This window comes from Diplotaxodon limnothrissa, linkage group LG4 (assembly GCF_057381915.1).
Source record: "Diplotaxodon limnothrissa isolate DT_005_m linkage group LG4, D_limnothrissa_male_GT1.1, whole genome shotgun sequence".
Lineage (NCBI taxonomy): Eukaryota > Metazoa > Chordata > Actinopteri > Cichliformes > Cichlidae > Diplotaxodon > Diplotaxodon limnothrissa.
In genome coordinates this window covers 6,068,186-6,080,366 of record NC_140599.1, presented here as the reverse complement: position 1 = coordinate 6,080,366, position 12,181 = coordinate 6,068,186, and the positions used below count along the sequence as shown (strand labels likewise).

The following is a 12,181-nucleotide window of genomic DNA, read 5'->3' as shown; positions in this document are numbered from 1 at the left end:
CAGCTGAAAATAACTGTAATGTCAGATTGCTGATATTTATTCATAAACCTTGGGGGTGCTCATAAAACCCCTAAGGGTTTTTTATTTAAATAGAAATAGAATTGTCTTTGTTTTTTGTGATGAATACAGCAGGTTGCGACACAGACCTCATGGGAGGCCTTCAGGGCAAGTGGTGCCTACAAACCAAACAAGGGTCTAAAAACAAGATTAAAAACTTGGGTTTCACAAATGTTTCTAATCTCCAGCAGTGTTCTGAACATGCATGTGTTTATATGTAAGTGTTTTCAGCCAAGCTGTGGGAAAATGAAGAGAGTTTGAGAGGTACAGTATTGAGGAAATCCACACTGAGGTGTTTGTACTTGAGGTAAGTGTTAAGGACAACGGTTTGGGTGGTTTCTCCTAGACTCACTGGTACAATGCTGTTCCAATAGCCATAATAAAAATACCAGCTACTCCAAATTCAATTGGGTAGCTAGGTGTAATTAAAGATGAGAGCCGTACTTACTGAGATCATAAAGCGTTTAAATTTATAAAATTGTAGGTGGAACTGGGATTGCACTCCATTTAGAGCACAGTTGTCGAACTCCAGGCCTCGAGGGCTGGTGTCCTGCAGGTTTTAGATGTGTCCTTGATCTAACACGGCTGATTTAAATGGCTGAATGACCTCCCCAACATGTCTTGAAGTTCTCCAGAAGCCTGGTAATGAACTTATCATTTGAATCAGGTGCGTTGACATAGGGTGAGATCTAAAACCGTGCAGGACTCGAGGCCTGGAGTTTGACACCCCTGATTTAGATCTTTCTCTGGTCTGGAAAAAAGGTTGGGTGTTTTTTTTTTTTCTTTCTTTTCTTTTTTTTTTCTTTTTCCAAATGCTATTTTTTAAAAAACAAAACAAAAAAACCCCCAAAGCCTTCTGTAAAGTTAGGGCATCTCACATTTAAACAGAGATTAGTAGAAACTGTTTGAATCATATCTGTCAAAAAGATTACAGTTTATAGATGTAAATGGGAGTTGCACAAAACGTTCCATGGAGTTACGCTCTCTGGACTGTTGCTTGTAAAATTACACGTGCTTCCCTTTGATGATCCTGTTAGAAAGAAAACTTCAAACACTTTCATCACTAGACGGATGATACCCAACTTTCTTTATCCATGAAGCCATTTTTAGGAGTTTTCCTTCAGTGTGTTATTTGGCTAACTGTTAAATCAAGAATCCAGTTTAAAAACCTCCTCACATACGAAATCTTGAACAATCAGGCCTTGTCTTGTCTTAAAGATCGCATAGTACCTTGTTCTAACAGAGCACTTCCCCCTCAGGGTGCAGGTTACCTGAGGGGGAAGGGATGTTAGTGGAATAGGAAACATGTTTTAGCTGTCAGGTCTTTCTTCTGTGGAACTAGTTTCCTTGTTTGTTTCTGTACTTTCAAGAGGTCTAGAAGTTTATTTATTGATTTAAAAAACAAAACAATTTCGCTTTCATTCACCCAACTATAGCTCTTAGTTAAGCTGGCTTATGCAGGCTTAAGTGAGTCTGCATACACATTTCTGGTTGGACAGAGGAGGGAGAGGGACATTCACCCAGTCCAGACACGCTGTAAATAAAAGATTACATTCATTTTGGCACTCCCCATGTTAAAGCCTTAAGGCCACCATCATGATGGTTTCTCTGAGCCAGAAGTGATCCTGTTTAGGGACATGATGGAGGGTTGAACGTTAGGGTGGGATTGCCTCTGAGCTGAGGTTTATGGCAAGAGTGAAAGGGAAGGTTTGCAAGATGGTAGTGAAGCCTGGTGCGAAATATGGCTTAAAAATTAGGCTGAGCTGGAGGTAGCATAGTTGACGATGTTAAGATTTTTATTGGGGAGTGACCAGAATGGACAGGATTAGAAATTAACATATCAGAGGGACTCATCAGTTTTTCCACCTTGGAGACAAAAGTTAGAGAGACGAGACACAACTGTCAGAGAGGAGGAAGACCACAGAAGATTCATGGATGTAATGAAGAAGAGCACACAGAGGGTTGGTGTGACCTTGGAGGATGCAAAGGATAGAATCAGCTTGAAGCAGATGATCTGCTGTGATGACCCTAAATTTACCAGCACAAGAAATATTGTTTGAAATATGAGCTAAAGTTGCGATCATACATTTTTTTGTTGATAAGCTCAAATGGAAAAGAAATAGGAAAAACTTGCATCGGCTTTGGCTTGCTTCATATAGCAAATCATGTAAGGTTTATATGATTTACTCATGAAAGTGGCCACTTTCTCATTACTTTCATATATTGTATTAGTAAGTATCCAAAACATACAAGTTTCATTTATATAATTTTTCAAGGTTTCTTATGTCTGTTTTCACTCTTGTCTGCTTTTCATACAAGTTTCACACAAGACAGATACAAACTTGATAAGATTTATAAATATCTTTTCCATATGGGAGAAGATGAGAAAGAATTGAGAAAATGGACAGAGACAAAAAACAAAAAGAAAACTCTTCTGTAGTGCATTTAATGTTTACTTGATGAAGAACAGTGTACACATACTGGTCACGCTCTCTTATCTACCTTGTTTTTTTAATGGAGCTGGTTTTAATAGTTGTGAATGCACGAGCGTAAAATGCATTCACAACTATTCAGTTGTATTCATAGTCTGTATGCGTTACTAATATTCTGCTTAACATACAGACTCCTGTGGTTCACTCGGTGTAAGCGGGGCCTATTATTTCTAATATTATTATTGTGCTCTGTTCCAGGAAAGCCTGTTTTAAGTAAATAAAGTACAGTTTATCGTGTGTGTGTGAGAGATCCATAGTCTGGGTAGTGCAAGGGCAGCAAGTTTAATCTGGTCCCGTCTCTCCACTGCAATCCTGCAGTGTTATTTATTCTTTATCTGAATGTGGGAAGGCTGCTTTCTGACTCAGATGTAGTAGGCGTTAAGATGATCACGAGGCTGATGGAGTCAGCAAAAACCTCCTCTCACGTAGCTCTGGATGACAAGGGGAAAGAGTAAAAATACATGGGATTTGTTATTCTAAATATTAGCATCAGGCTCAAAAACAATCCTTGTGATTCAAATTGTTATTTTGTCCTGTTACTTTTGAGATTCTGAAAATGGAGTACATACGAAAAAGATGTGTCCCTTCTTATTTCCAATAATGACAGACAAGTTGATGGATTAGGCCAACAAGAGTCTGCATGGATTGATGTTTGCAGACATAGTGATCTGTAGTGAGAACAGAAGGCGGACGGAAGAGAACCTGGAGAGGTGGAAGCATGCTCTGGAAAGAAGAGGAGTAGACTGATTAAGGTGGATGACTTTAAATACCTGGGGTCAACCACCCAAAGCAACGAACAGTGCACGAGACAGGCGAAGAAGAGATTGCAGAATGTATGGAGACAGGTTTACAAGACTGTTGAGAGACCTGCTATGATGGTTTGAAGATGGTGACACTGACATAAAGACTGCAGGCAAAGGTGAAGTTGGTAGGATTTTCATTGGGACAAGATTAGAAATGAGTACATGAGAGAAAAGGGAAGATTGCAGAAAGGTTCATGGATGTAGAGGAGGACATGAAGAGGGCTGGTGTGACAGAAGAGAGGGAGGCTAGGGATAGGGTGAGATGGAGTCCGATGATCCACTGCAGATGTGCACTGATGACGAGATGTAGTTACATTTCTCAGGAGATGCATGTCAGGTTACATTTTTGGTATAAGGTTTGAGCAGGGTTTGCTGTTACAATGTACCTGGAATGGGAATAGTGTATATCACGATGATGGATTATCTCAATTTAATTCTGAATATTTACAAAACAAAAATCTTAAATTGAAAGAAGTCGAAGTTGAGCTTTAAAGCAGTCAAGCATCTTCTCAAATCATTTCACTAACACAAAGTCAAAGTAGGTCAAATTCATCCTGAAACCAGGTCAGAATGAAGGATGTTGAGAAAAAAACAAATCTAGACAAATGTCTGAAGATCTGTGTTAGACATCAAGTCTGAACCAAAGCCATGTCTCTAGTCTTCCTGTCACATAAGGGACCTAGTTCAAGTCAATCTTTGAAGTTGCTTAAGGTGATTCACATCGCTCAACTGCAAACCTTGTAATCCTTTTCAGCTGTGAGTGATCAAAGATTGGAACAGTAATAAGATCCAAACAATCTGGAGTAGAGAATCCGTTTATTAATACAACCCTACCTGGGTTCACAGTAGGAAATAAATAGCTCTACATCCATCAACCCTTTCTTCATTTAACACTGAACTGTCTATGCAAGTAAAGCAGCTGAGGTCATTCTGTGACTGAAGACTGAAGAGTGGCGGTGATGTGCTGGAGTCCCTTTGCAGGTTCAATAAACTCTTTTCTGCACATCCGACTGAAGCAAATTCAGGGAGTCAGTGTTGTGAGTGAAAACGGTAAACTACATTTCCACGTGGCAGAGAAGCAGCAGCTGGAGTTTCAGTTTGTGATAGAATAACTAATAAGTTAGAGCCAACCTAAACATGTATATTCTTCCGGCAGGACCACATAAACTCTATTTTATTTTACAATCATCTTTTGACCAGTCCGCAGCTTTACAGTTCAGAGATTGCTTGACTTGGGAGCATCTAACAGTGTCTTAAGGGCAGTATCACTACATGTTTAATACACAAATACCCCATTATTGTCCCTTTTCTATGTATCTGTACGTGTAGAGCGGATGCAGGGAGGGGGGCATACCCCTGCTTCTAAAATTAAAGTGATGTACACACCAACAAATCAATCATTGTCATCTAATAATATCAATTATAACATTCGGAGCTTTGTAAAACAGCTGTTGAACAATGTTTAAACTCTTGTGCAGAGCCACGCATAATTCCATCTATGAGCCCACAGGGTTGACCACAAGCCACAAAGTGTATTTATATGAGAAATTAGACATTTAGGGCATTCTCATTAACCTAATCATTTTAAACTTGAAAAATCTGGTTGTTGTCCGTGTGATGTGTCATAAGGATAAATTAGTAGGAGTGACATTGTTTTATGTATTAGCTTTTGTAGTGTCTTCCTGCGTCCTTTACGACATCATGAAATGAGTGGAAGTCACAGTGTTAAAGAAGGACTGCTCAATCCACCACATCATGAAACATCAGTCACAGTAGAAATACAGATGAACCACCCCAGGATAAGTTAGACAAACGAAACACACACGCACATACACACAACCGTCCCAGCACTTTATCCATGAAGCATTAAGTGAATCACACCGTGGTGATAATCAACACCGTCTCCTCCAGTCTAGTCGTTTTCGATCTGTCAAAAAAGACGGTCTTCATTTCCCTGCTGCTCCTCGGTGTTGGTCAGTCGGTTTTGAAGGCCAGCGTTGTGTGATTGTGGAGAGTTGAGGTAGTAGGAAGAGCTGTTGGTGGGGATGTTTCTGCGTGAAAGAAGTAGAGCTAGAAGAAAAGAGAGGAGATTGAGTATCTGGTTCAATGTAAAGGTGTCCTTCCATACATCTGAGATCCACGCAGCTCACCGACCTTACAGCCAACTGCCAGCAGTGTGTGCAAAACCACTATGGTCACTACTGTAGCCACCGCCGTCACCTTGGTGTCATCACGGACAACGGGCCAGAAGGTGAGGACCAGGAGTGAGCCTGAGATCACCATGGCAATTAGGATCAGCATCCAGTGCAGCCAGTCATATGGTATTATCCACAAAACCTGAAGGTGACAGGGTGACCTTTTATTCAGCTAATTATTGTTTCTGCTTTGGTTTTTGTTGAAATTTACCAAAGTTTGACCTTTCCTTTTGGCAGTGGCCTGGGCCACAGCTGCCAATCAAAACCTTAAATGAATTATTCAGACAGAACATGTTATTCTTCAAAAATACTCAAAACATTGGGCAGAACAGACCTCTGCACTCATTCAAATGAAGAACCACAGGTGAGTTTTAACATTACGGCAAGTTACATAGAGAATGACATCAGAGGTTTCCGAAAATGTGAGCTATATTATACATGTATATCATGTATCATGGGTGAGATCATTTATACAACTTATTAAACCTGTAAACACCACAGATGTACTCACAGAGGTGGGGATATAGATAAAGAGCGAGTAGCCGTAAACACACACAGTCTCCAGGAAAGAATAGCCTCCAATCTGCCTCTCGGCCCCTTGCCTCCAGGTCAAAAAACCCCACAGCCCGATCGGCACCAGCCAGGCATACATAAAGATCACTACTGCAGCAATTGTCACTAAAGGCAGAGAAACAAGACAGAGCTATGCAGATCCAGTGTGCTACAGTGACACAGAGTCAAACTGAGACCGTGTGCAGCACTAACCTCTGTGGAACTGTGGTCTGTAGTGGAAGGTGGGGTTTTTCTGCTCAGCAAGGAAGGTGGACAGGTTCCCACTAATCACCACAGAAAACACCAGTGTGACACAAATCCAGAAGGGACCTGCACAAACGCACACTTATATGAGTGCATTCATCTTCTAATTCATCAATGTCAAAAAATTGATGGACACTTTGTTGATCCTTTGAACCTATGGGCAACAAACAGTTAAAGCTGGAATGACAATAAGTGACACCTGAACAGCTTTTTAACATGTATCAGAAATGCCTGAATCACATGAATTAACTGATACATTCAATAAGATAATAAAGACCATGAGACATTAAACACGTTTAGGATTAAAAAGAGGCTTACCTTGGTGCAAACCAACAGTAATCTGGCCCTTAATCTCCTACCTACCCACCTACGACTCATCTTCAGGCATAGCTAGAATCTAATTTCCCCTACCAAAAATCTACTTACATGCCCCCCATAAGACAAGGCACAGTGCAAAATATGTTCTTCCTGTAATACAGTTTAATAATTAAATGTGTCTTCTTCCACTTACCATACAGATCTGGGTTACTCCTAAGGTAGTATTTGATGAAGTTTCTCCCAGGCTGTGGCATCACTGACCCCTTCACTCTGTCCAGCACCTGCATCATGATAGGGTCAAACAAAAGAAACACGTAACTTCAAACTGACTGACAAAGACTTTATGTGTAGACAAAGTGTCAGGTAGATGTCAGGCATACCTGCATTGTGTCCACATCAAAGAAAGACTGATAATACTCAAAGGTCCAGAAGCCACCACTTGGTTTCTGCCCTCCTAACAGCTGGAAGCACAGATGTCTATCAGCTGATATGCACTCAAAGTAGAAACTCAAACTTTATTCGTGGTCCACACAACTTTTTTACCTCTGAACTCTCTTGCTGACCCTCCTCGTCCTCAGATAGGTCCAGCTTTACATCTTCTCCTGCTGATGCTGTTGTGTTGGGGGTGTTTGAGCCCGACATACTGAGTGTGGAGGCTCCAGGGTCTGCCGATAGCAGCTCTGCTGCTTCTTCAAACTCTATGGACGCACATGGGCAAAAGGCAGTCGGTAAGCGCAGTTCTTCTGATCAGCACTCCCACAGGGACTAAATTCCCATAGATTTCATGTTAAAATGTCAAACTTGAGAGGATTTAAAAGCATATTTACAAACAGTTACTGAAAAAGCGATCTCAGTTTCTGTCTATGGTTTCCTAATTGATGTCACTGAACCGGACCGGTCCTGTTTTAATGATATTATCTGACAAAGAACACAACTTCCTGCAAGAAGCTTCCATACCTTGTTTCATTTTATTCAACAGCAGTGTTGTGCTGCTTTAGATTACATAGTGTTGGTATCAGCCTGCCTCACAGAGAGACAGACTTTCTGTTAAAGGTTTTTAAAACACACACTTTATTGAATAAGACTAGAAAACAAGCAGTAAGAGAAGTTACCAACACACCATGAAGGTGTTTCAATAGCCATGCTAGCATGCCGTTTAGTAGGTCAGAGAAAAGACTTAGTATTTGACACAGAATACACTGGAACTCACTGTGTGTCATAAATCAGCAGGATGTTCAATACATCCATGCATATTATGCAAATGAAAACAAGCATAATTTTCCTGCAATCTGACCCATAATCGCCCGTGCAATCTACACAATGTTACATGAAAGTAAAAGAAATTACAAGGAAGCAGGAAGAGCATCTTTACATACGACTGCGATAGCAGAGTATGGCAAGCAGATGTCGCTATTTGTCCTTTAGTAGATGGTTTGCAATCAACAATATTTTTTTTTCAACGTTTTCAGGGCGATTTCGTGATTCAGAGTACTGTACTATGTGCTCTGCATGGTCACTGCAGTATAAACCCTTTTACAGCCAATTAAAACCCCTAGGTAAGGGGAGAGTCCAGTTTTCTGATTCACGTGGACACGACAGCTTGGTTTCTGCGTAAAACAGATCTCCCAACTACCTACCTGGAACTAACACGTGACACAAAGAAACCCAGGCAGAACAAAACAAGCAGAAATTTACAACCTATATCTCCTTTAAAGATTCTGTCACATTTACCTTGAAACTGTAGGTTGTTTGGACTAGCCATGTCTCCAATGGACAACCAGTAACTTCATGCAAGAGCTGAGAGAAAAATGAACGTTAGTAAAGAAATGCTATGTCGAACATCTGTTAGTTCACCGACAAGAGAACCACTTGAAGTTTACAGTTAATGTATAATATAAAAATATTCAATTTTGACGCTTTAAAATCCGATAAGAACAGGTGAAACGTACCAAAATGTAATAACCAGAGAGGTGAAATATGTCTTGGCAGTCTGTCCTCGCTGCTCAGCAGGATCTTGCTGCTGATAATGATGATATTGAATGGCGTAATATCAACCACTCAGCAGAGACAGCGAATCCTACGACTAGCTAATATTTAAATTGTAAATAAAGCTAAGGTTAATATATTACAACAGCGTCTGTGCGGACTTAATAAAATGCTAGACATTAATAACATTACAATGCTAACACCTGTCTTTCACAGCCTTACAGGTCCTGCTGATACTGGAGTCATTTTAACACAGCTTCCGGTACACGTCACCGCGTAAACAAAGCTGTCACGTGGAAGCGCTCTTCAAAATAACTTTATTTGAAAGGTTCTAACGTTACAAAAAACACAAGAGAGTGCAGGCACGGTGGAGCGGATGGAGATGAGTGTCAGGGGTGATTTGTGACAGGAGGATAGCAACAAGAACGAAAGGAAGGGTTCACGCAAGGGAGTGAGACCCTCTATCGTGTCTAGTGGAGCTGTCGGCGGTCAGAAGTGAACATGGTAAGATTTCTGAGCAGTTTGGAGACCAAGTAAGAGAAGCAAGGTTGAGAAGAGTTTGATAGGGTGGATAATATATTGGACAAAGGATGCTGAAGGTGGAGCTGCCAGGCAAAAAGAAGGTTTAAGTGTAGTGAGGGAGGACATAAAGGGGGTTGGTGAGACAGACGAGCATGCAAGGGATTGGGGGAGATGGAAGCAGATGATCTATTGTGATGACCCGTAAAGGGACCAGCTGGAAGATAAAGAAGTAGTAGTAATAGCAGTAGTAAAAGCATTAAAAGTATTGAAAATAAGAAATAAATGGCAGCAAAGATGGGCCACAGGGGCAAACTAAAGCCATTCATAGACTATACAGGGAAAATGTACCAAAGCAAGACAATAAGAAAAGGGAAAAATAATCAACTGATGATCAACTGCATGTGCATATGCAACTATCAGGGAAATATAATTTGCTCAGTGCCAAAGGGAAAGGGGAACAGGAAAGCTGTTAAATAGCTTTCCTATTTAACAGGAAAGCTAGATCATTTCTCTAGCTTTCCTGTTAAATAGGAAAGCTAGAGAAATGATCAAACTAAAACACAGAAACAAGGGGGTGTAGAAGTTATTGGCAGTTATTGGAAAGAATTATTAATGGTGGGACAGCAGCATTTTTGAGTTATAAAGAGAGACAGAAATTGTAAGCAGAGATGAAATGTAATTTATGGTAGCAGGGTGTGTATTTGTAGGCTAATTCTTTCTGGAGTCTCGCACCACCACTCCAGCCCAGTAGATGGCGGTAATAAACCTTTTTGTTAGCTGTCAACCAACAAAAAAGAAGTAGCTGCCATTTTGACTTCATGTGAGGTCCCTGTCACTAGTTAAAATGTCAATTCTGCATGAAGGTTAAGAGTCTTTAGTGCAGAAGAGTCGTTAAAATGGCCTCGTTTCGTGTAGCGAGGATGATGTTCAGCTCTGCGGCGGAAGCAGCGGCGCCTCCGGGCACAGCGAGCCGCTGGGAGCGGCTGAAAAACAGCAAAGTAGGTGAGGAACTGAGGCACGGGTTAGCCACGTTAGCTGGATAGCAAGGGGGTTAACGGCCAGCTCAGTGGTAAACATAGCTTATTATAACGGAAACAGTCCCAGTAATTTTAATTGCTTAAATGACCATTTTAAACGCATTATTCTGCTAGTCTTTGTGCATGTTGGTTGCATGACAAAAACGGTGATACAGTATAGAGTTTTTTAATCCTCCTAACAACTATATGCCGCTGAATTGGGTTGTTGGTGTGATAACGTCATAAATAGATGGTGATTAGGTCACCTGACTCCTCTCACCTCCTGCAGCCGGCCAGTGTTTTTTTTTTTTTTTGTCATGAGGAGAGGTGGTTTACATCCAGGCTTAGTTTTTCGTCCTCTGCTCCCTACAGGTGTGTGGTGTCGCAGCCTGCTCTCTGACTACAAAGAAGCGTGCAGAGAGGCGGTAGTTGGCGCCTGGGAGAGACCACTCCGAACATCAGTGTATGTGACGCTGTTGGGCGGTGCCTGGGCCTGCTTCTACACCAAACCTGACCGCTTGTCCTTCGACGACGCCCTGCTGAAACGTTCCAACCAGCTGGGACTGCTGTCCCCTTGGATCCGCAGCGGCATCTCTGATGTCCATGTACAGAGTCTGGTGAAGCTCCGTAATGAGGGCCGCCTCCGCCATGCCAGCCTGGGTCTTCTGTCTGTGGTGTACTACGCTGACTACGACCCGGACGCCATGCTGTATGAAGCCCAGTGCTCTAACTTGTCAGTACCCTGGAGGGAGATCCCTCAGCGGGTGTTGGACATTGGCTTTGCTGGCAACTGGTGGATCCTTAGCTCAAAGATGAAGGACTATGACGTGAACGAGGATGAATTCAAGCAATTGCCGGTGCACATGCAGGTAACGTCAACACCCAGCGTCAAGGAGGTGGAAAGGAATGAGAAGTTGCACAGAGATTCGTGGTTACCAGTGAGCGTGGAGGACAAGGGAGACAAAAACTAAAGTGGTAGACAGACAGAAAGAAAAGTGAAGAGGAGCAGCCTCGCACTCACACAGCGGGACAGAAGCCTGACTGTGTACACACACACACACACACACTCACACCAATCTCAGCTGACCAAATGATGATTCTGCCGCTGAGACAGAGGAAACATCAAAGTAAAAGGAAACGCTTAAATTCCTTCTGACATGTTTTTGTTTTCTTGCAGAAAATGTTGTATATAATTTATACTGTGAACCATGTGACAACGAGTCTGTCAGTTATTTACAGATGTTAAGGTGTAACATGAGATTTGCATTTGATCTGGATGTGATGCACTGATATGAACTCTGGGTGATTATTAAAGATCTGTCATCACTAATCAGACTGACATGGCTGTTGTGGATTTTGTGTGTGACTGTAGAGTTTTTGAAAGCACAAATGCTATTGTTGTATTTAATTATAACAAAGATAAAGGAAAAGAACTGCACTGCTGCAAATACAACCTTTTCTTACATCTAGTTGCAGTAAAACTTGAGAATGGTAGTTTTGAAACGTAACCATAACTGCTAATGACCAGAGGTGATAATAGATTCCCACTGAACAAAACTTTTATTGCAAAATCCTCAAGTCTGAAAAGTATTTTGTAGCAAAAAAGTGGAGGTAAAACTGCAACGCTGCGATGTAGTGAGGAGGTACAGAGCTGCATAATTTGGAAATACAATGAACAGAGTGTACAATTGGCTGTACACTCTGAACAAAACATGAAAATTGAGATAAAATGAAGCTTATGTGCTTATAAACGATTATTAGTCACACTATTAATATAAAAAAAATGACTAGTATTTCTTCTCAGCTACCTGGTTATCCACACATAACCAAGCAATGTAGAGAGAAAAACGATTAAAACAAAAGGGGAAAAAACCCTGCAAAACTCCAGTGAATCTGAAGTCTTGGTGAGGTCTGTGGAACCTACAGTTAGGTCCAGAGGTGTTGGTAATTTGGTCTCTGTGCAGTGGATTTAAATC

The 12,181-nt window shown here is 41.3% G+C and overlaps 2 protein-coding genes across 2 annotated transcripts; one reads left to right on the top strand and one right to left on the bottom strand.

The window, feature by feature from the left end:
* Positions 1 to 4,217: 4,217 nt before the first annotated feature.
* Positions 4,218 to 8,894, bottom strand: yipf2 (Yip1 domain family, member 2). The gene is made up of 9 exons (XM_085351325.1): positions 8,631 to 8,894; positions 8,413 to 8,478; positions 7,225 to 7,379; positions 7,062 to 7,142; positions 6,875 to 6,962; positions 6,313 to 6,429; positions 6,059 to 6,225; positions 5,507 to 5,689; positions 4,218 to 5,422 (listed from the first exon to the last, which is right to left on the bottom strand). Exons 2-9 carry the CDS (start codon positions 8,441 to 8,443, stop codon positions 5,327 to 5,329), a joined length of 918 nt encoding a protein of 305 aa, XP_085207451.1. The 5' UTR covers positions 8,444 to 8,478; positions 8,631 to 8,894; the 3' UTR covers positions 4,218 to 5,326.
* Positions 8,895 to 10,015: 1,121 nt separating this feature from the next.
* Positions 10,016 to 11,524, top strand: timm29 (translocase of inner mitochondrial membrane 29). Its single transcript, XM_085352007.1, has 2 exons — positions 10,016 to 10,191; positions 10,578 to 11,524. Exons 1-2 carry the CDS (start codon positions 10,086 to 10,088, stop codon positions 11,174 to 11,176), a joined length of 705 nt encoding a protein of 234 aa, XP_085208133.1. The 5' UTR covers positions 10,016 to 10,085; the 3' UTR covers positions 11,177 to 11,524.
* The last annotated feature ends 657 nt before the right edge of the window (positions 11,525 to 12,181 follow it).